Genomic DNA, 24,475 nt, shown 5'->3' with positions numbered 1-24,475 from the left:
AGACTCCACCTCTTGAAGGCTTTTGTCTTACTGATACACAGCTGGGATTTGCATCTCTGTTACCTGTCATCCTCTTTCCATGCTCTTCACTACTGTTAGGGTACCCACGTGATGGGCAACAGGTTCTGGAGTGCTAGAACTGTGATTTGGAATAATATTGTCCTACTTTTTGGGGGCTGAAATAAGTAGTTAGGATTATCAGGCTTTTGCATATTTTTTCTCCAGCTTAAAAATTAACTCAGTGTCAATACACAACTACAGGAACAGAACAGATGCCAATTCAGGGCTTTCCCTGTTTTCTCTGTTTTTGCTGTCTTTGTCTTCTTCAAAACTCACAGGTGTCTCTCTCAGCTGACTACCAAGACTGTGGCCCCCCAAAAGAACTGATCAGGGCTCAGAACTCAGAAGAAACAGAGTCTGCAGATAGGGATGTTCACCTGGGCCTCAAGGCCCCATACCCAAAGCCTACGTATTACAGGTCAGAACAAATGCTTCCTTCTTGCTACTGCATCTTTTCCATAAAGCAAATGGCCTAACGGTATGGTTGGTTGCCCAGACCTAGCTTGTGTACCAGTTGTACCCAAATCTAACCTCTTTTGTTAAAACCCTTCTCCCCACTCCCTTCTCTGGTCCCTTCAATAACTTCCACTTACCTGATTTGCTTGAAGGAGTGGGGTGCTATTTCTACTCAGGGAATTCTCCACTTTGGTTCGAGAGCAAACAATCATTAACATTCATTCATACCGCCACGTTCTAATTTATGGACTGCAAACTATAACTTTCAAAATTTTAATTGTGTAAACTGAGGTTTGTGGTGATTAGTCTTCACTGTCTGACTAAATCTGCAGTCCCTGAAGAGGTTGGTGAGGTGCACCTGTGGACATGCCTGTGAGGAGAAGATCACTGGCAAAAGGAGGGTGGTACAATCCTGTGGCCTGATATGAATAAAAGGGGCAAAGGAGAAAGCCCACTGAGTACTGGCATTCTCTATTCTCTGAGTGGTGGGCAGCAAGGGCACGGACAGCTCTTCTTTTCCATACACCCTGCCATCCTGGTGTGATGCCCAGGCACATGCAACCAATAGAGCATGTGATGAACCAAGTCACTAAAACTGTGAACAAAAATAAATCCTCCACTAAGTTGCTACGGTAACTTAGAGAGAAAAGTAACAGCACTTGTCATTACTTCTCTTTCAATTGTGGAAATGCTAAACCCAGAGACTCAAATCCTTGGATGTTGCTTCGATCCCTTTAACCTTGAATTATTTCACTTTTATGACTGGCTGGAACAATGGGGTTTACTGAAGTGCTGCTAGGATAGACATCAATTTAAATTCAGTGAATGTGGTGGCTAATGAAATTGGTCAGTACCCAGAGTATCTTTTAATGTGCTGTGGAAATTTTTATAATGGGGTTGAGAGTTAAGAGGACTGAGGGCAGGAGAGGAGAGGAGGAACAGAGGCTGGGGAGTGGCATTCTAAGAGCCTTTGAGACATGACTCCAAAAGCTATCAGCAGTGGCTCACACCTGAGTCATTTGTTCACACAGTCACTGAGCATACGAGCCACGCATGAACTGCACCTAGAGGAGGCAACGAAGGGGAAACCACACAATTCTCATCTGTGGGTTTTAGGCAGGTGGGGGAGCAGGCCTGAGAGTCAGCACACTGTTGTCCCCAAGAGAGTCTGCATTTCTGGGAGAGGGCCAACAGTGTGGGGTTAGGATTTCCTGGATCCCCACCCGGCCAGGACAGTGACTACTGCCCCCGTGGAAACAGCTGTAGAACTCTCTTTGTCTCCGGGTTGTATCTCTGCTGTCCTTCCCTCGCTTTTCACTTGTTCCTTTTGATGAAGGTGTCTTTCCTCTCTGTCTGTGTCTTTGGATCGGCAATTCTTAGCTCAAGGATGTAGCTCCAGCTGAAATCAGCACAGGGTAATGAATATCAGGTTGGGCCTCTTCAGGGCAGCTGTGGGATAAGGGGCCTCTGCTCTCAGCTTGTCCCTACCCAAAGACCTTGGGTATGCTAGAAAAGGGGACAGGATTTCGTGTCGTCTCTGACTTCTGCAGAATTTGAGAATGTACCGGTAGCTGACTGCTCCTTATGGACCTAGTCCGTGAAATGCTGATAAACTGAAGGATGCTTCGAGCCTTTGCTACGTGGTCAGGACAGAGACTGAACATATGAGGGGATAAGATCAGAATCAGCCTTGCGATAGGTAAGGGCCTTGCACAAAAATGCTGACTCATGCTGACTCATGCTGACAGTTCTGCAAAGTCCTGACTAAGATCAAGTTAGACCCAGCAAAGCCCCTTGGTACCAAGACACCCATGTTTCAGCCCAGGAAACCTGAACACACTATTCATTTTTCTGTAAGGAGATTTTATTTTTATGTTGACTAATATATAGAAATGCAATACAACAGAGTTTCTAATTAATATGACGCTGATTTTTTCTTTTCATCTTTTTGCTACTTGTGTGTGTGTGTGTGTTTTTTTAAGTTGGTGCATATTTATTGTACTTGCTAGTGGATTTCACCCTGGCTTTTCAGGCATGAAGATATCACACTTTGATCTCACCTGCCTACTTGGCTACCCTCTCTTACTCTCCTCTATCCCCCTGCCTTAGTTCATCACGCTTTTTTCAGTAGTCTCTATGCTACTTTAATTTCAGGTCCTCATGTAGGCTAGGCTGGCCTTGTACTTGCTATGTAGCCAAAGGCAACCTTGAATTCCTGTCCTCCATGCCTCTACCTCCCAAGTGGGCATGTATATCCCATGTTCCTGGGTGTTTTCTGGCTTGCTAAGGTGATGATGGGATTTCTGGTGATCTTTTATTTTTTTATATTCTATATTTTATATGAAAAACCCAGGAAATTCTTGCTTTCTGTATAGGTTATTTTGCTTAATGTGATGTCCTTTAGTTCCATTGATTTTTTTTTCCTGCAAATGACTTGATTTCATTCTTCTTCGAGGTGCTACAGTGCTCCATTGCCCATGTCTATCAAATTTTCTTTATCAGTTCATGTTCTGACAAGCCCCTAGGCTGATTCTGTCACTTGGTTCTTGTAAGCGGTGCCTTAATAAATATAAAGGTGCATACAAACTGCAGGCTGACTTGGTTTCCCTGGTCAAAAGGTTCTTGCCGTTTTTGGAGAAGCCAAGCCCTGTGAGAGTCAGGGATAGGTGTAAACTATAAGAACACCCTGGGTAGATGGGGCTCCCAGCACTCATTCCAACCACCCAGCTCAGTGCCTCTGGGTGGGCCAACCACTGAACCTTTATGACATTAAACTGATTTCTACAAATTAATCTAAAAAATAATGAAAGTCAGTATGATGTCGTAGTTGAATATTATTCCTGCCTATCCTCCTGTTTTGTTCTTTTACATTCTTGGAATAGATTTACGGTCACACTTTGTTTTTAACTCTATTTCTGTGTGGCCTCCATGGTGGACTTAGGGGAATGTAAAGCTGATATTACAAACTCTCCTTAAACCGTTTACAAAAGAGTCGCGTTCGTGTGCCACCATGCATGCTGCCCCAACTTTCAGGTGCATCTGAGCACCGGAGGAGAAGGAAAGGCAGGCTGAGGTTAAAAGCATCTGTATTCAGATGTCTTCTGCAGTCCCGTGCCTGTGACGACTCACCAGTATTTTTGCAGGGCTCTGTCTGTGGAGCTGGACCGCGGGCACATCCCTTTTCCTGACCAGATGAGGAATCGTAGCATTTCTTAAGAAGGCACTGAGCTCTGGGGTGTCCTCTGGGGAGGCAGCAGGCTACAGAGAGAAAGCAGGATGCATCACACATAGCTGCACTCACAGGTTTTCCTCTCCCTTTACCTCAAATCCTGGCCGACCCCTGGGCAGTTGGATTGGATTCACATGAGAGGGCACACACAAAGGTGGGGCTTGGCCATTGGCACATTCAACACCAAAGGGACTCAAGCTGCCAGGAACAAGCCTGTCCACTCTTGGGTTACAAGAACCCATAAAGCGTGGGAGAACACATTCTTGGGAGGTTTATCTTGTGAGAATAAGGTTTTAAGGAATACCAATTTCCCCATAAGGGTAGAAACAAAAATACCTGACCTTCCAGACATGAGTTCCTCTCAATGCTTCCCCTCATGAGGAAGTGAACCTGGCTAAATGGAGGCAACTTTTATGAGGTAAGATAAAAGCTGAGGCACCTGGAGAGGGAGGGGAATAGCCTGAGGTGGTCTTCCAGCTATTGTCTTCATGATTTCCACCCTGCTCCCATGCCCAGGTCAAGTTCTCCTGCAAGGAGAGCTGTGCCCTGTGGATAGTGGATCTCGTAATGCCCACACTGCTGTAGGACAGCTTTCTTTCCACCCTTAGTTAGTTTGCATTCTAGAACTGGTGATTTTTACCTCGATGTCTCTGCTGATCACAACTTCTGACTGTAAACATGTCTTGGGATTCCAATAGACCAAACACTCTATCCTAGTGACATTATTTGCTTGTAGGTATGCGCAAGCTGCAGATCACGGGACACAAGCAGCATGGGAAAGTATGAATGAAGTCCGCCACAAAGTAGCGAATGTGCTTAAATCTTCACAAGATTATCTTTCTTTTATAACTTGTAAAGTTCCCAAGTATAAGCATTGTAGATTAAAGTGTTATGTCACTTTTCTAGTTCCATCCATTTGGCTGCAAAATTAATGATTTCCTTGTTTTTAACAGCTGACTAATATTCCACTGTGTAGATGTACCACTTTCTGTTTCCACTTCTCCACTGGGGGACATCTAGGTTGTTTCCAGATTATGGTTATTACAAATAAAGCTGCTATGAATATAGTTGAGCAAATGTCCTTATTGAATGGTAGAGCATCTTTTGGGTATATGCCCAGGAGTGGTATAGGTGGATCTTGAGGTAGTGCTATTACCAATTTTTTGAGAAAGCACCAGATTGTTTTCCAAAGTGGTTGTAGAAAAGGTCATACTGAGTGAGGTAACCAAGAAACAGAAAGACAGGCATGGTATACACTCACTTATAGGTGGATATTAGCCATATAATATAGGATAGCCATACTAAAATCTACAGACCTAAAGAAGCTAAACACTAAAGAGGACCTAAGGAAGGATGCTTCAGTCTCATTCAGAGTGACAAACAAGATAGAGAACAGAATTGGTAGAAGAGAAAAAAACAGGATGGGAGCCTACTATAGAAGGTCCTCTGAAAGGCTCCACTCAACAGGGGATTGAAATTGAAATAGATGCCGAGACTCACAGAGAAACTTTGGGCAGAGCACAGGTAGTCTTATGGAAAAAGAGGGGAGTGGGGATAGAAGGACAGGTAGGGGACAGGATTCCCACAAAGAGACCAACAAAGTTAAAAAATCTGAGCCCAGGGGCTCCTGCAGAGACTGATGGATCAACTGAGGACCATCCATGGAGAGGACCTAGACCCCTGCTCAGATGTAGCCAGTTGGCAGCTCAGTATCCTTATGGATTTCTGAATAAGGGGAGCAGGGGCTGCCTCTGTCATGAACTCAGTTACCTGCTCTTTGATCACTTGCCCTTGGTGATGTGGCAGTTGATGTTAGAACCATTAAGCCTGGAGCTCTGGGAAGAACTGGCTTTTTCTCTAAAAGTATTACAGAGAGAAGTTGAGGGTGTGAGAGAATATTAAAAGGTCCATGTTGTGGGCTGGATTTTGTGATGTATAAACAGAACAATTGAAGACATACTTCAGGCCACTACCGACAATAATGCGAAGGAAGTGATAAGAAGTCACAAAGAGGGTAGTGAAGGACTGGAGAGGCCAGCGTGTGGATTGACGAGGACAGTGCTTCCTTGGGACAAGAATGGCACCATAAATGCTTCAGCCATTGGAATATAATGTGACCACCAGCTAAAGGGTGAAGAAGCTGGACTATGAAACTGTCTGGCTAGGATTTTCAGGGCAGGGATTTGGAGACTGCAGAAGAGAGGTCATGACAACTTCTAAAAGAATGTCCAGGTGAATCATCTTGCATTCTCAGCATGACTGGAAGAAATTTTGGCCAATGGTAGCCTTAAGGGTGGGCTGGGCTGGACTAACCGCTTCAGAGAAAGCATGCAAAGAAAGAAAAGGTTCAACGGAGATAACTGAGAACATTACAAAAATGGGAGAATGGATGAAGAACAGGATGTTGAGTATTGCAAGGTAAGGTATCTAGAGAACTTGCTCAAGACCAGTGGCCAACGCCCTGGATAGTCAGGAGCGTAGATGGAGTGATGTGAGAACTCAGACGTGTTGGCTCCAGGGGTGTTGGAATCTCCCAGGACAATGACAGAGCCTGCTCTGCAAGGAGGATGAGCCAGGGGGTTGTTCACAGATGCTCAAAAATGAAGGATCTGATAGAAAGTGTTTACAGCTCAAGATTAAAAAAAAACAAAAACAAAAAACGAGCTCAACAGACAATTAAGAATCGTGTAAATCCCTAATTCCTCATATGTTTTCTATTACAGTGTCTGTATGTGTCTGCTGTCCCGGCTTTCAGATTTATTATGTGCAACTTCTCTTTCTTTTCTCTTTCTTTATTTGAGACAGGGTCTCATGATGTAACTCAGGCTAACCTTAAACTTGTGATCTCCCACCCCTGCCTCTGGAAGTTACCTAAAGTACAGAGTGGAAGTACTGAAAAAATCGGGGTCATGATTATTTGTGTGTGTGTGTGTGTGTGTGTGTGTGTGTGCGCACATGAGCATGCATGTACAGGTCCACATGTGTATGCAAGTGTGGATACACACACATGGATAACAGTGTACACTTTTGGTTATTGTTTCTCAGGTGTCATCAACTGGTGGGGTCTTCTGTTTTTTGTTTGTTTGTTTGTTTTGAGACCTAGTCTCTCATTGGCTTGGAGATTTCCCTGAAGGCTGGGCAGGCAGGCCAGCAAGCCCCAGCGATCTGCTTGTCTCTGCCTCCCCGGTGCTGGGTGCTGGAGGATACAATCCTACTCCACCACATCTGGGCGTTCTCTTTGCAAAGGATTTTGGGATTAAGCACATGGCCCCATGTTTGCATGGCAGGCCTTTTATCCAGTGCGCCATCTCCCTAGTCCCTAGTTGTGATTCTTTATTCCCTAATTTTAACCTATGATTTTTATCATATTAATAAAACAATGGCCCCAAACCAAGAACTCCTTGTGTGGTTTCAATAGATGTGGCTTATGTGGAAATAAAAAACATATGTACTGGAATACATTATAATTTGGCGATATTAATACGTGGTCTCTGGATGAAGCTTAGGTCTTCCTGTGAGCTAGAAAACAAAGCCCCTGTGAGACAGAGGTTGACAGAATTTGCTCTGTTCATTTCACACCACTGTTTGCAGATAGAAAAATGCCACGATTGAGTACCATAGTCAAACGATCTTCAAAACAGCTTACAAAGCCAGTTTTCTCAACTAGCATTCCAGGAATTATGGAATTATTGTTGTGTAAAACAAAACACAATAAGAGGGGAGAAGTTATCTAAGAAATGTAAACAACAATTAAAATTCATTTTCTAGATACAGAATGGAGTCTCTTTCCCTCTTGGCCATCGTCCCGTAGACCATGCTTTTTTGTGGCAAGAGATGGGTAGAGGTGAGGGAAGCTCAGTTCTAAACATCCGGGTGAGGGAGACATACAGTGGAGAACAAGTTGGTTCAGCGCTACGAGTAGCTCTAAGCAAACACCAAAGTGACTGCTTAAACAAATGCAAGCCACTTTCTGCACCACAAAGACAACTGTTAGTAAACATGTTTCTTTCTCCAGCTGCTCCTCAGAATTTGACCCCAACAAGACTTTTTCATTTTCATAATATTCTCCCAAAGTCCTTACTCTGTTGTAGGTTTAAATTTATGGATTAAAGAAACACTGTTTAGCCAGAATGTGAGGTGCAGTTGAAAAGAATGGAATTTGAAGAAAGAGGTTAGATGAAATGGGCCAGCCGGCTGTGAGAATCTAGACTTAAGCACTGTGTTCCATCTTTGTCTTGTCTGTAATGTGTTTTGGACTTCAGGTATTCCTAGCATACACGGAAGAACAGACTAAACTTGTGGACTATAATTAAATCTAAGTGGATGCAAGACTAGAGGGCCCGTGTACTCTGCAATTAGGATATACATGTTAAGGGTTTGTGGTTAGAGGGAAAACCCTACTTTTTTTTTCTCCTCCTGAAAGAGTTATGCACAGTCTAACTAGAAGAATCAATGCACTCCATTGATAGTGTTGAAGTTTCCTTAGCTTTTTGATGTGTTTTTTTTTCATTGTATAATTTCTATGAGATGTACAAGTACATGATATGTATACATGTATATGTATGTATGTGTGCATGTGGGTGCACACTCACCTGTATGTGAGTGTGAGTGGGAGTCAATGAACCACCTCGGGTGTCATTCTTCAGGCATCTTCACATTTTGACTGAGAGAGGTCACTCACCGGCCTGTGTGTTTGCCAGTAGGCGAGGCTAGCCAGCTGGGAAAGCTCCAAAATTCTGGCTGTCTCTTCCTCTCACCTCAGCAGCAAGTATGTGCTACCACACCCAGATCTTACCTGAGTCTGTACTCAGGTCTGTGCCATTGCCGTTATTATTAGAGTTGTTCATCAACCTTTCTAATATGTCCTTCTACGTCTAGGAATGGTGGCGTATGCCTATAACACCAGCATTTTAGAGAGTGCAGAAGGAGGTTGAGTGGTTGAGGTCAGCCTAGACTATATAATGAAATCCTGTGTCAATGCACATGTGTGCACGTTTGTGTGTACACGCATGAACACATGCACGCATCTACCCACATGAGTATGCACCCACAAACTCACGTGCAGAGGTCTTCATGCGCATGCACAGGAATCTTAAGATCTTCAGGGAGCAAAACAAGAAGAATGTCTAGTGAGTAAACTCTAGAGAAGGGGAGGAGGACCTCCCCTATCAGTGGACTAGGGGAGGGGCATAGGGAGAGAAAAGGGACGGAAGGTGGGTTTGGGAGGAGACAATAGAGGGGGCCACAGCCTGGATACAAATTGAATAAACTGTAATAAATGATAATAATAATATATATATTAACATTAAAAAAACAAATGAATTGGATCCACAGGCTCCGTTAAGAGTCAGAGGGAGCATTTACAGGGGAGTGCTAGCATTATAGTAGGATGCAGGAAATGAGCTCAGTGGTAAGCACAGGAGGCAACCACAGCATCCTAACTGGACAAGAAAACCGGAGCCAGGAGGCTGTCTCACTCAGACCTTCTGAAGCCGTGAATGGCTGGGATTCTCAAAGAAGGAGGTAAAGTTTACAGCCTACACCATGATAGGGGTAAGTCCTGGGCACCACTGAGAGCTTCAGCCATGAAATAAACTGTGACTGCAAATATTCAAGCTCCTTAAAATGATTCCAAAAGGTATGGAAAAAAATTGTTAGGCAATGGCATAGGAAAGAAAGTTCTTTCTCTGTCTTTGTTTTAAAAGTGTATGTTAGGCAGGAGCTAGGGGCTGAGTGAGCCAGAGCTGTTGTTTAGAAACTAACAAACATCCCCCAGTTTTGAATTGATGGAAAACAGTGTACAGAGGCAGTTAACGGAAAAGAAAGTACTCTTAAAAGGATAAGACAAACTATGCAAATTTGCCAAGCCACTGTCTGCCGGCCACTTGAGTCTAGAAAACTATTTGCAAGACTATAATCCTTGACAGATGAGCTGGTTCTGGGTGTCTGCCATCTCTGTTTGTATGATCTGGTTGTAATTTGGACTTCCTGTGGGATCAGCCTTGCTGAAGCAAGAAGAGACTCAGCGGCGACCTTCTTCCATACATCCAAGGATGCTGCTGAAGACACAGGCTTTTCATGCTGACTGGTCTAGTCGCTGTAAGATTCCTGATAACTGAGGATTCTCAGCTTTGTGAAATTTTTTTTCTGGAAGGCATTCTGGGGTGCTAGTGCAGGTCAGCTCTGAGCATCTTTGCTTTTCTTCCCGGGCAGCCTCACATTCTTCAGCCTTGTGCCTGATCCTGATCAGCTCACACTTTGACTGCTTATTGCAAAGTCTTGCCAGTCAAAAACCTTAAAATCCTTTATTCTTCATGAAACTTGTGGTTCCCTGGTTGGGTTTACTTTTTCAGCCTCATCTTATCTAAAGATCACAGCATGTTTGAAAGTTTATCCAAACCCCAGGATAAAGTCCACCAAAATAACAAAATTGGTAGTTTGAAAAAAGAATTATTTTACCATCTTTAGTATAGTTGAGAAACACTTTACTCAACTCTAAAATCTTTTTCCAAGAAGGATCTGGAATGAATTAGATTAATGCATTGGTCTGAATGCTGCAGACAATTGAATGGTTTCAAAATGTTTTAGATGGTGGAAGGGGAAGAAACAGCCAATTGAAATCTTTCTGACCTCGACTATGAAGTGTGCAGGCAGAACCTTCATGGATGTCTCCTCTTTCCTTCCCCTGGGGTGAGAGAAGATGGGTAACCAAACCCCAGAATGTGGAAAGCATCTCTGCACAACAGAACCCCAACCTTTGCATTGCAGGTAGAGTGAAGGAGTTATCTCCTCGCTCTGTGTTGACCTCAGCTGGGCACTGGCTTCCTTGAGTGAGAACTATAGGGGCTGCAAAGCTCTTTCTTCTCTTTACCTTTCTACTTCTCCCCATACTCTGAGGTGTGACAGACCAAAGTGAGTGGATCTCCATGATGCCTACAGTGATGTAGGCATCTACATTTAAAATAAAGAATTCACTATTGTTGAGTGTTATCTGTACGTGGTCTCTCTTTGTTCCATCCAGATGCTCTGTATTTGGGCAGTAAGTGAGATAAATGTGGGTGAGGTGGTTTGTTCATTGTTACTTAAAGTGACCATAGGTTAGAATTATTATGCACTCAGTATCCCTTCCTCAGACTTGAGAGATATTGTACTAACTTGGTACAATAGTACCAATAGTACAATAGCCGAATAGTCGGCTCCCACTGTGAAAACTGAGCCGGGTAAGGTCAGACTCACTGGACCTTGATGTACATGTGAGAAGATTTGAAGGCTCATGTTGAATTTGGAACACATCTTTGTTTGCACACAGGTCAAATTTCAGAGGGTTTGGGGAGCTATTTGGCATTAAGGAAGCATTTCTCTTTAAAAATCATGTTTTAAATGGTAACTCAGTACTCAAGCCAGTCCAAAAAAAAAAAAATCCTAAGGAGGAAAAACCCCCTTAAGCTTCAATATGGTTTTGATGTCATAAAACTGTGTATTTGTTAATAAAAATAATGATATCCAGGACAATGGCCATCTGAGTGATCATAAAAAGTAGAAAACGTATTTGTTTGCTCTGTGATATATATATATTTTTTTATTGAGGGAATCTGTAAAGTATGTCATTTGGTAGGCTCTAAAAGGATATCTAGATCACTTCAAAGGTTTTTGGTGGCTCTGGTTTACTGTAGTGGGTGGCCTAGACAGTGCTTCTCAGGAAATCTGGATGGTTTCTTTTCCAGTACTCTGTGAGAGCAGCAGGCATGGTGGTGCACGCCATAATCCAAGAAGCCAGGAGCCCAAGGCAGGAGAATGGAGAGTTTGAGGTCAGCTTGGGCTGCATGAGAACTTGCATCAAAACAGCAGAACAAAAGAAAAAACAAAATAATAAAAGTGAGCAGAAAAGCTGGTTAGAGGCTTGCACAGAGACAGCAAGACAGAAATCTTTTCAGCCATAAGTGACTGTAGCTAAGAATTCACACGAGAGAACAAGTTGACGGGGATGTGTTTCTGAGCACAGAAATGGGGGGAGGTGACTAAGAGGAAATTACGTGAATGGTGGTCGAAGATGGAGGGCTCGTGGGCACAGAGGTTCCAAGAGCCAGTCACCACCTCATGTTTTCCTTATTAAGACGTTGCAGAGTAGGCCATAGTTAATGCAGAGACCCATAGCTGGCCAAAGAGCTGACAAAAAAAAAATTACTATTGAGTGTTCAGGCCTAGATGGGAAATCTATACCATCAACCAACCCACTTTTATTACCTCTCGGTCCCAGAGCTCAGGGACATTGCAGAAGAGGGGGTGGAAAGAATGTAAGGGCTGCGGGATGAGGAGGAGCGCTGTGAAATGCTGCCCTCTTGCTATGACGAGGCAGTTGCACTCAAGGACTCAATGCAGGTGTGGCTGTCTGCACAAAGACTACACAAGGTCAAGTCACTTCAAAGTCCAGCATGGGTGGAGGAGGGGGTCATGAGGCTCTAGCTTTAGATGCTGAAACATTGGCAGCTGATGACACCTGAGTGGGGCGCCACTTTCCTTTGGAGGTGTGGACACGGGTAGACTGCCCGTGCTCTGGCGAATGACCCCACACGCACATGCATAAGGGCAGCACTAATTCGATTCAGTAGGTCTCTTTTCCAAAAGGTGTGTGAAAGTGCATCTAACAGAGGGTCAATGCGTTCTTCAGCCCTCATTAGAGAAGTTTCTTCTGGCTGTAGATGGTTATTAGTACAGAGACCATGCAACTGGAGAATGTGCAGAGGAAGGGACTTTGGAGCACTCAGATCAAACTGGGATATCTTTATCAAATTCCTTCCCTCAAGGCTGCAGATGAGCTGGCTAGAAGATTATAAAAGCCAAAGGTGGTAGATGGTTCCAAAGAAACAGCGTCTTCTAGACACAACATATGAAATCACAGAGACCGTGGTAGCGTGTACAAGAGCAGCACAAGTTCAGCGCCCTCCTCCCCCCACCCCCCCAAAAAAAAATCTCAGCATGGAGAAGGGAAAATGGGCACAAAGTCCCACTGCTAACTAAGAAGCTATTTCACAGATGATACCTGCTGGGAGAATCAGTCCATTAAAGAAAATTGGTTTTTCTCCATGAACACTGGGTACATCATCCATACTCCAAAGATCCATGCACAGGAGTAGTTGGTCAAAATTAAATAGGCTCCATACACATGTGTGCGTGTGTGTATGTACTCTTTTGCTTGCTTTGTTTTGATATTTTTTTTGTCTTTTTGTTTGTTTGTTTTATTTTCTGTTTTGAAGGAGAGAAATAACATGAAGTTTGGTAGGCAGGGAGGTTAGGGGGATCTAGGAAAAGTTAGGGGAGGGGAAGAATATGCTCAGAATATGTTGTAGATAAGTTTAAAATATATATTCTCTTAAAATATAAAAAAAATTAAGTAAAAATGAAAGTATAAGAGAAAAAGAAGAGCGTAAGGTGGGGGTGAGATGCATTGGGATGTTTCCAGGTGCAGCTGGGATGAGGGACCTGATCAAAGCACATTGTATACAGGCATGAAACTGTCGAAGAACGATAAAAGCTATTCTTTAAAATTGTAAAATTAAAGAAAGAAGCAAAGAAAAATTTGTATGCAGATAGCGTGGCCTTGTCCAGTTGCTGGAATAATTCTTGAGAATGGAGTGGGGGGTATACAGGGGGAGACTAAGAACATGGGCATTGTGTCTGCCCAGGAGCACGGAGCTGGCATCCATTTGGTTTCTTGGCTCCTGGCTGGGAAAGGGGTGACATGGAAAGGGAGGAAACAGGAAACCTAGGGAAGCCACCTCAGTGCCTTAACTACCTGCGCCCACAGTTACTGAGTCCTCCGAGAACGTGCCCTTCTGAGAATGGCATTAATGCAGTTGTGAGGGCAGAAACTCCCATGACTCATACACCTCCTCAGGGCCCTCCCTCCCTCCAGCACGTACACTGGTGACAACTTCCAGCACATTCCAGCCAGAGCATAGATAGCAAGGAGCTGGCTTTACTCTACCCACTAATTAAAACTGAATATTGGGATTTACTTCTTGCCTTTAAAAAAAATGTAGCTTTTAGGGTTTTTTTTGTTTGTTTGTTTGTTTGTTTTTTGTCTCCTTGTGGAGCTCCTGTCCACCCCAGGTCTTTCTATCTCCCCTTTCTTCCAAAAGATTACCTGCACTCTTCCCAAAGTTTGGTTGTGAGTCTTAGCATCTGCTTCAATACCCTGATGGGTAGAGTCTTTCTGAGTCCCTCTGTGGTAGGCTCCTGTGCTGTTCCCTATCTTCTCCTATTTCCAACGACTATCCTGTTTGCCCTTCTGAATGAGGTTTAAGCCTCTTTCCTAGGGTCCTCCTTGTTGTTTAGCTTCTTTAGGACTATAGATTTTAGTATGTTTATCCTATATTATATGGTTAATATCCACTTATAAGTGAGCATACACCATGTTTATCTTTCTGCTTCTGGGTTACCTCATTAGGATGATCTTTTCTAGTTCCATCCATTCGCCTACAAATTTCATGATTTCCTCCTTTTAAACCTGGGCCCAGGGGGCCTGCAGAAACCAATACTCCAACCAAGGACCATCATTGAGAGGACATAGACCCCCTGCTCAGATAAAGCCCATAGACTTCTCAGTTAACAAATGGGTTTCCTAGTAAGGGGAGCACGGACTGTCTCTGACATGAACTCTGTGGCCTGAGTCTTTGATCATCTCTCTCTGGTGGGGGATGGGGGTATGCAGCCTTGCCAGGCCACAGAAGAAGATGATGCAGCTAGTCCTGATGAGACCTGATAGGCTTGGGTCAGAAGGAAGGGGAGGAGGACCTCCCCTATCAGTGCACTGGGGAAGGGGTATGGGAGAAGAGGAAGAGTGGGTGGAAATAGGAGGAGAGAAGGGAGGGGAACACAGGCAGGATACAAAGTGAATAAATTGTAATAAATAATAAATAAATGAAATAAGCAAATGTAGCTTTCCTTCTTCCTTTTGTGAAACCTACTTTCTCTGTTTATTATTACATTTTTAAAGTCTAGCAATTACGTCTGGGGATATGGCTCAGCTGGGAAGTGCCTGCATGAATGCATGAGGATCTGAGTTCAGGTTTCCAGCATCCCCATACGTCCGACACCAGGCCTGTGTCTATAATACCAGCAGCACTGGGAGGCATGTCAGCTCCAGGTTTAGTGAATAGCTCTGGATGATAGAGGGGGACAACCAGTGCTGAGCTATGACATCCACAAAAGTGTGCGTGTACACACACACACACACACACACACATGTACACACAAGCATACACAAACTCACATACTACATAACAAGACAACATACGTAAGCTATCAACTAGCCTTGAAATTACCATTTAAAAATTTAAACCTATTTGTTGAAAAAAATTTGAAACCCATTTTACACTAATTTCTACTCATATTAAATACAGATCAAGTTGTTTACCTTTGCATTGTCTAGGAAGGAATAACTTGCTGAGTAAGTTACTAGCAGTGTCACTAACCAATTTAACATCCTAAGAGAAAATAATATTCAAGCACTCTCAATTAGAAGTGTTACTGACATAAAAGTAATCATTTAATGTTTACTTATTAATAAGAGATTTTTTGAAATTCTCTGGGAACATTAAATGTTGTTAAAGTATATGAAGGGGGCTGGGAAAAGAGGCCTTGAGGGCACTGGCTGCTCTTCCAGACAAACCAGGTTCTATTCCCAGCACCTATCTGGTGGCTCACAGCCATTGCCAACTCTAGTTCCAACGGTCTCCGTGCCCCCTCCTGGCCTCCTCAGACACCCAGCATGCGTGTGGTATACATACAGATGTGCAGACAAAACACTCGTGTACATAGACTACAGTAAACTTTATAAAATGCGTTAAGAACTTGAAAGTAGTGACAGTCAACTTCTGTATACCTTAGGAGGAATTTACATATTATTCTAATTAAGCTGTTTTTAGGAAGCTGTTGCTTCATATTGTCATAAAATCTTATATTCGGTTTTCACAGATTGGAAGTTTCTTTCTTTTTTAAAGAAGTCCACTTAGGTTGCATTGCAGTGATTTCCCAGCCTTGGGCAGATCTCTAATAGGCATCTGCGGGCACTCTAAGGAATGAGTAGGACTCGGAGGGCGCGAGGTGCTCAGTGCGCACTGACTCTCAGACTGCACGAATCTGTCAACGCTCAATGCAAGTTATCTGTTAGTGCTGTCACTGTCACCAAAAATGATGGTTAAATTGCCACACAGGAAAGGAAAAACAAAACAAAACAAAAACAAAAAAAAAAAAAAAAAACAACTTACAGCCAGCACAGTGCACGTTAAACAAGTTACATAATATATACAAACATCTATCAGCAGGGTCAGGCATAAGGCAAACATTGCACTCCCGGAGAGTTAGGGGCCTTCTGCTGGAGTACAAAGGCAAGGCTGTGTGTGAGATACACTGTTTACAGGGCGCAGTGGGTGAAGATCTGAGCTACTTAAATCGTATACGCTAATGTGTGAAGACATTGTTCTTTAATAAGATGTTGTCCCTGAAGACAAAAACCATCTCAATGAAGAGGAAAGAAAGAGGAAATGGGATAAGAATTCCAGGAAGTAGCTGAAATACTTTCACGACACACAGTGGCTTTATTTATTACTGTTCCACAAAGAGGGAGGCTTACCATCCCTTGTATCCTTTAATGCTGAGCCTCCTGTTAGTTCTCTTGCCTCTACGTATGGAGCGTTTGGGGGTAAAAAGGAAGCCATTCACAGCGGCAGTGACCCCAGGCCTGTGGCTAGGTCCTAGATGTCTCAGTCCGTGGTTCAGGAAGTCCGTCCTTGCGCCAGAGACACTGGGCCCTTGTAGCTACTCGGGGAATGTTCTTGAGAGAAGTTGTCTTCGGAAGACAACATCCGATTCACGAAATTTTGTTTTTGCTTTCATGCAAATGTGACATTTTCAAGGGCTCGTGTTACTTCATTTCTTTACTTCCCGGGAAGAAACTGAGCCACATTTGGACCTTACTCTAGAGGGGATGTGTCTTTGGGACACTTGGGCTCTTTGGTAATGAACTAGTGGCCAGCAAACAAGCTGCTTGAAGAGGAGGCAAAAGCAAGGAGAGGGAGAATCTCAGGCCCAGCCCAGGTCCTGCTCTCAATAGACTCCCGGGCTTTCTCCAATGAAGCCCCTGGGCTCTGCCCTCCCCTGACCTAGCCTGGTTGTAGACCCTTCCACCAGGCCCTAGTGCACTCTCTCTGATTCCACAGGCTCTGCTGTAGTCCTACCTTCCAGCACACCTCCAAGATTCCTTTCTGATCCTGCTTTTAATAGACTTTGTAGGCCCTGCCCTGACTCTGCATTCTAATAGGCTGGAGGTACCCATTGAATCTGTTGCACCATGGACTCCCCAGGCTACTCCTGACCATTCTTGCTCCTAGGCTCACAGAAGCACTTAACATCTGTACTGCACTGCTTTGGGCTTCTCTACAAGCATTCATTACTGAGGTGCCTGCCTCCCAGCATTCCAGTCTGGGGGTTCTCAGGGCACTGAGACAGACTTTGGCAAATTCTCACATTTTACCACATGCTATTGACAACAGCTGTGAGAGCCCATTTTGGCAAAGATCCTCATGTCTTTGGGCAATATACCAGAAAAAGACTTTTAAAAATAGCATTTTATACTAACACTCCCGAACTTGACATACCTAGATATGATTTTAGTTTGATTGCTCTACTGATGGATCTATAAAAGATGTCCTATTGACAGAGGCTAGGCTCAATGACTGACAAGTTGCTATGAACAGTAGACATTTGCTCAGGGCAAGACTGCACTAGGCTGAGCCCTTTAAAACCAGGAGAAAGGTTCTGCCCAATGGTCACTCAGATCAAGCCCCTGGTTGGGCCACATTCCTACCTTTATATCCTGTGGGTTGATCTCAGGATTTGTTTGACATTGGAGAGGTCCCAGAGTTTGAAGATGGAAAATATAAAGGAGAAACTCATCCCGTGCAGAAAATGGCCAGCCAACTTCCAGAATGGTGTCACTGATGGTGCTGGGTCCAATATTGTGCAGCTGCAAGGAGGTGACACATCAGGAAATGACACATCAGGCTGACATAGTCCAACCCTGCTACCGTGTATCTGCATTGAAAGGCATGTGTCATTAGCTTTAACCGTGGCAGTAGAACGGAAAACCTACCTGGTCAGGAGGTAGACGCTCTGAAATCACAGTATGTAGCTATTCAGAGAGGGCTCAGGTTTTCAAAGTCTCAGTATGGGTTTCCCAGAGAACAAACATCCAAACAAACAAAAAATCCTCTGTTGTTTTTAGTGTAGAGGGGCCCACTGTGTGCTCAGTCTGTACCCACTGCGTGCAACCACTGCTATGCTTACCTTGACCTCACGTAAATTTAATGGTAGCACCAGAAATGCAATTTTAATGATATGCTTCCAAACTACAGCCATCCTTTCTTTACATTGGAATTTGCCTCCTCCTGCCTGACTACTGACTTGTCAATTGCAACCATATGTGATGCACTCTCTTTCACCCTCTGGGAAAATGGCCATCCATCAAGTGCCAGAGACAGTCTGTGCACCACATAGTCCTCTGTGAGTGCATGTTTCAAAGTGAGGTTCCTCGAGCAAGCTGACTAGCTGCATTAGCAAATGCCGGGGAAAGGAAAGCCACATCTCAGGAAGATGGACATTTTAAACACACGAATTATACTCAGAGGACGCAGATCACATCCCCAAACACTAAGCACATTGTAAGGTATGTGAGTTTACAGATTCTTTCCAAGATTAGGAGAGATCTTTGTTCCCCTCAGTTCTGACAATTATCATCATAATCTATATAAAGCAACTCAATTTTGCCTTTGCTGTTTGACGGCCTGTTCAATTCACATCATTAAAAGAATATGGCACCCACTGACAGCATATTATGAGATGAGACTGGTGTTTAAGAGATAGTCAGTGATTTTTTTTTCTTGCCATCCTGGTGATTACTTTAAACTTTTATGATGTTTATGCTAATCCTAGAAGCAAAGCTGCACATAAATGATTGAATCTGAACAATTCCCCCAAACTCTGTAGTTTTACTACTCCTAAGAGGACGTTTGCCCACACAGTATAATAAATGATTCAACAGCTTGGCTTGTTCCCCTGTGAGGTTCTTGGCCTGAGTTGTGGTGGGACAGGGCTGTGCTTTTGCTATCGGAAGAGCTTAATCTTGGACCAGGGCTTCTGGATATACAGACGAAGAACACTTTCGTGCCAATACAACTTAGAAGTTGTCAATTCTTCCTCATAGATAAATAGCTCAAGTTTGGGAATGTCTTCGTTGCTAACCCAGAGACACTTTTCATTGCCTTTTGAGATAGTTAAGACTATTTGTCAACTTGACAGAAGCTATATTCACTGGAGACATGAGTCTCTGGCCCTGTGGGGAATTATATTTATCTTGTATTGGCATGGGCAGGCTCCTCTTTAACTGTAGGAGGGGCTGTCACCCCGGGATGTTTCAAATGAAGAAGATGATCTGAGCATGCATGCATCTATTTCTCTCTGACTCCTGAGTGCAGATGCAGTGTGCCCAATGCTGTTACTGCCACTAGGCTTGCTGCTATGTCTTTCCTGCCCCATTGAACTGTGTTCCTTTAAAACTATAAGCTAAAATAAACTGTCTTCCTGTCACTGTTGTTAGTGTATTTTATTACAGCCACGAAAAAGTAACAGCTACATTCTTGTCACTTGAGATGAAAGCCATGTTCAGAAATAAAGTGACTCCACATGACAGCCTGCTAGTCCCATCCATCAGTGTCTTCCCTCAGCCAACATCAGAGCAGCTTCTGCCTGCAGTAGATGGGAACAAACACAGAGGCCCACAGCCAGACAATATGCAGAGAGAAAGGGACCTTGAACTCTCTGTCCTAGATGGGATGTTTCTCTCCATCCGTTCCCTTCCCCTCAAGGCTCAGAGGACTCTGCAGAAGAGGCCATAGGAGGGTTAGTTATAAGAGCCAAGGGAAATGGAGAACACCAAGGAAACAAGGGCTTCCAAACACAACAGGATTGACACACAGAGATGAACTCCCAGAGACTGTGCCAGTGCTGAGAGAGGAAGTAGACACAAGCCCCCATCCATAACCCAGAAGCTCTCTCTAATAGAAAACTACTTGCAAATTAAAAGGAGTTTTCTCCTGGACAGCCTTGCTGGGTATAGAAACACATTCTGAGCAGTGGATGGGTAACACAAAATGAACTCAGTGGTATTTTGATGGTTATCTTCTAATGCTTCTTTAGGGCTTTTTGTTGTTGTTGATTTGTTTGTTTCCCTTAAAACTCCTTTTGTATATATTATATATTATATATTTGTATATATTTTGTATATATTATATATTTCTGGTTTTGTGTTTTTACGGCTTTTCTGCATGTGCAAAATTTTATGTCTCTGCACCTGTATGTGTTTCTTGAGCTTTTTCTTTGTCGCTTTTTCTTTTATTTATTTGTTTTTTAAATCTAATTTTATCACTCTTTACATGCCTGTTTTTATCGTAATGAGAGAGAAATGGCGTGCGGGTAAGTGGAGATGAACTGAGAGGAGCTGGTGGGGGAGCCAGAGCCAGCATGCTGTATTAAAACATCTCTTTTCAGTAAAAGAGAAGGAAAGGAAGTCATACTCTGAACAACGAATAAAGAGAGAAGGAATGGAAAAGGATCTCAATCAGAAAGTCACTTGGAGTTTTATTTTTCTGAAATTCCATGCTGGGTCCCCTGAAAATCAATTACTACATGGCTGGTGACATTAGCTCTAAAGAAAAACAAACAAACAAACAAGTAACTGCTAAATTAAGCCTCTACCGTATGTCTATTTTTCATTAAAATTTTAAATGTTTTAGGTAACATGTCAATAAATCAACACATTGACTTTGGGAAAAGTCCATTGGGCTCTTTCTGTGAGCTGCTGTTTGCCTCTGAAGATAGTTTACTAAACTTTGCAGTATTTCAGATCTCAGAGTAAACGATTCATTTCTGATTATAATTACACAATTATATAATTATATAATTATATCTATATTTTGGTACAGTAATGAATAGTTCATAAGGTATTCTAATAGTACCTTATACATAATGACCATTAACTTATATTTAGGTAAGTTTAAGGTATCTGAAAATGTGAGAAGAAAAGGAAGAAATACAAAGGACCTAGTTTTTTTTTTTTTTTTCTTAAATATAAAGGCTGTCCAAATATTAAGTGGAGAACAAATAAAAGCATTTTTGAAAGCTCACTTAATGAGACGAGCTGTGTCTTGCCAGGTAGTATATCTTACTGAAAGGGTTAGGCTAACTTTGTAACCTATATGTCTTCTAAAGCCTATAGTTTTGAGTTTTAGGTCCAAGTTAAGCTAAAGCCTCTTAGTACCTTTCCAGAGAGTAAAGAAATGTGACTCTATCTGTGAGGACAAATATAAAAAAAGGGCAAGCAAGCCCTTGACCTGAGTGAAGCCCATAACCTTCACTCAGCAAAAGAATGACCAGACCCTTGTCCTTGAGATAGCGTTTCTTAGCAACAAACCTAGACTTCTTCTGAGTAGCTTTTGACCTCCAGCCAAGAGCCCGCAGCCCTAATCTTCAAGGATGAGCTAACCACCCCCACCTTCAATTGCAGCTGCATCCACACTTGGCAGGACTGGCCAAGCTTGAACACCTAAGACTAACCAATTATCTTACTTTATAGCTTCCTCATCCAATCCTAAATTGCCAAAACTAGAACTTCAAATCTCCCGCAATTTTTCTTTTAAAAACCTAAAGGCCTTTGTCTCCCAGTGCCACTCTTTGCTGACCGGCAGGGGTGACCCCGTTGTACAATGGTTAATAAACCTCTTGCTTTTGCAACGAGTCTTGGTCTGGGGGAGTTTCTGGGAAGGGCGCGATTGAACTCCTGAGCTGTGAGACCCCAGGTCTTACATTACCACTGAAGACCGAGTGTCCGGTCCGTGGTTATTTGGCAGGGCACCCATCGGCAGCCACCGCAAAATGGCAGCGCAGTAGCACAAGTTACAAAGCGTGGACCTTAGACTTGGACATGAGGTTCTATGAAGTCCTTATCAGTAAAGAGTATATGAATAGAACCTCAAAGCATGTAATATAAGAAATAACCACCTTGGGCTGGAGAGATGACTCAGCATTTAAGAGCACTGGCTGCTCTTGCAGAGGATCTGAGCTCAGTGTCCAGCACCCACGAGGCAGTTTACAACCATCTGGAACTCCAGGTCCTGAGGAGCAGATGCCACCCTCTGGCCTCCACGGACACCACACACATGTAAGGTGCACAGACATATACGCAGGTAGGACTCTCAAACACGTAAATTAGTAAAATAATAATTAAAAAAGAAGTAGCTACCTCGTAAATGTGCTCAACCAAAGGACCAACTTCCTCCTCTCTGTGGGGCTGCTCTTCCGGTTCCCAGTTGTGGATGGGCAGAACAATCTGCGGAGGGTGGGACACTCTGGAATACGGAATATGAGGTTGATTACTGATGAGGGCCTGCTGAGGATGTCTTTCTTGCATATTACCATATAGTCGCACTGGCTTCAGAGGAAGACAAGTGCTCTGCAGTTATCTGAAGACATATCTGATGCACTAGTCTATGGTACAGTCACTGTTTTACAGTCTCCCATAACTTGGACACTAGGGGGCAGAGTAGAGACCATTCTTGAATGGACATGAAGGAGAGAATACACAAACACACGTGTACATTCACAAAGCCTGCTATCTATTCTTTGTAAGTATGTGTATGTATCTCTGTGCATAGAGGTTCTATAGTCCCTGCTTTAACCCCAAATAAGAAATAGGATGTGTGTCTGTTTGTATGTGTGTGCGGTGTGTGTTGGTACATAAATATATCTAGGCTCCTGTGTGATGTATTCAATATCCAGTTGGGAAGAAATAGCTTTGGTTTAAAAATGCCTGCTTAGAGCAGTGGCTGCTTTGTATACAGTCCTTGAGATTCCTTTGCTTCCTGTTACTGAAGGGACCAAAGCCAAACTCGGAGCCAGATGGGGTCAAGTATGAACTGAGGCAAAGTGTTGCTTTACAGAAAACTCAAGGAACAAGAGAGGTGCTCAGTGTCGCCCTCATCTAAGTATGAAATTAGCCTGACATTCGCAGTGTACACATAGATATACTTGATGAGTGAGATTCAGCTTGTGGTGTTATTTACGCGTGTGTGGCGCGAGCATGTGTGCACACGCATTCATATGTCCTCCTCTCTCCTGGAGGACATGGAGGCCAGAGCCTGATGCTGAGATGCCATCCTCAGTGTCTCCTCCACCTCATATTTGAGACAGGAGAGCTCACTGAACTTTGCATTCACTGCTTTGGCTTTGCTGGGCTGGCCATGCAGTGAGCCCCTGAAATCCTCTACCCCACACCTCATCTCTGCCATTCGGTGCTGGGATTACAAGAGTTTGCACAGTGAGAATCCAGGCTCATGTCCTCGGCAAGCACTTTACCCTGAGCCACTCCCCAGCCCCCAAAGGAGAATGCCGAAAGACACAGCTTTCTAGATTTTTATTGGGAAAGGGTATCTTTAAAAGAAGCCTTGATTTTTAGCTAAAATCAGTCTCAACAGAATGCATCCCTATGTAGGTCTAAAAGGCTACTTTAGGAATATTCAGTAATTGCTCCAGCCTCTAGCAACTCCAAACATTTTTTTTTTCTTCCAGACTGTTCCATCTATTAAGGGTCCATTCTGCTTTATTGTTGAATAATAGTGTATGGTATGGTTTGTTTATCATTGACTCACTGAAAAACCATTTGAGTTGTTTATAGTTGGTGGCTATTACAAATGAGTTTCTATAAACATTTATATAGAAGTTTCTGTGTAAATTTAAACTTTAATTTTTCTGGGAATAATTTTTTTCTGGGATAAAGAAAAAGTTTTGATGAGTAGAAGTGTGTTTGCTGTCAGGAACTTTAAAACAAAATATTTGGTTACATGATGTGAACCAAAATATTTGGTTATATGATGTGATCTTTAAAAAATAATAGGATTGTTTTTAATTTCTCTTAATCCACAGAAGCAAAGAACATAATTTATTTTCTTGAACGATGCTAACCCTACCTGCTATGGACAGTATACTATATAGGCCTTCATTATTCATGATTTTTCTCTTTTCAAATTTATTTCTTTTATTTTTTCTTTTGCTTTCTTTCTTTCTTTTTTTTTTTTTGGTATGTGTGTTGGTTTAAATGAAAATGGCCCCCATAGCCTCACAGGAGGTGGCACTATTAGTAAGTGTGGCCTTGTTGGAGTAACTGTGTCACTAGGGGTGGGCTTTGAGGTTTCAGATTCTCAAGCCAGGTCCAGTGCCTCTCTTTTCCTGTTGCCTGCCAATCTGGATGTAGAACTCTTGGCTACTTTTCCAGAACTCTGCCTGCCTGCACGCGGCCATAATTTCCACCATGATAACAATGGACTAAACTTCAATTGTAAGCCAGCCCCAATTAGATACTTTTCTTTCTTAGCATTGTCATGGTGTCTCCTTATGTCAATAGTAGCCCTAAGACTGTGTGTGCTTGTGTGTGCATCTCTGTGTGTGTGTGTGTGTTTGCGATGGCATCTTGTGTGAGTGAGTACTTTCCTTCTACCATTTTGGCTTGCATTTGGGTATAATGCCTGGGTCCTCATTTTGGCTTGCATTTGGGTATAATGCCTGGGTCCTCAGACTTGGCAGCAAGTATAGCACCTGGTGCACCTTCTTCTGAGCCCTGCT

At 43.2% G+C, this 24,475-nt stretch overlaps 1 protein-coding gene across 3 annotated transcripts in view; it reads right to left on the bottom strand.

The window, feature by feature from the left end:
- The window catches only part of Itga8 (integrin subunit alpha 8), a 182,653-nt gene that overhangs the window by 28,727 nt on the left and 129,451 nt on the right, over positions 1–24,475 (bottom strand). For all 3 annotated transcript variants that reach the window (XM_060372339.1, XM_021657791.2, XM_060372338.1), the window contains 3 exons: positions 22,101–22,206; positions 17,613–17,771; positions 3,646–3,774 (listed from right to left, as the gene is read on the bottom strand). In XM_060372339.1, the coding sequence (XP_060228322.1) occupies positions 3,646–3,774; positions 17,613–17,771; positions 22,101–22,206 (394 nt within the window). The remainder of the gene's footprint in view (positions 1–3,645; positions 3,775–17,612; positions 17,772–22,100; positions 22,207–24,475) is intronic.

The sequence above is a fragment of the Meriones unguiculatus genome, chromosome 19 (assembly GCF_030254825.1).
Source record: "Meriones unguiculatus strain TT.TT164.6M chromosome 19, Bangor_MerUng_6.1, whole genome shotgun sequence".
Taxonomy (NCBI): domain Eukaryota; kingdom Metazoa; phylum Chordata; class Mammalia; order Rodentia; family Muridae; genus Meriones; species Meriones unguiculatus.
The sequence above is the reverse complement of the archived record's forward strand: the minus strand, read 5'-3'. Positions and strand labels throughout refer to the sequence as shown.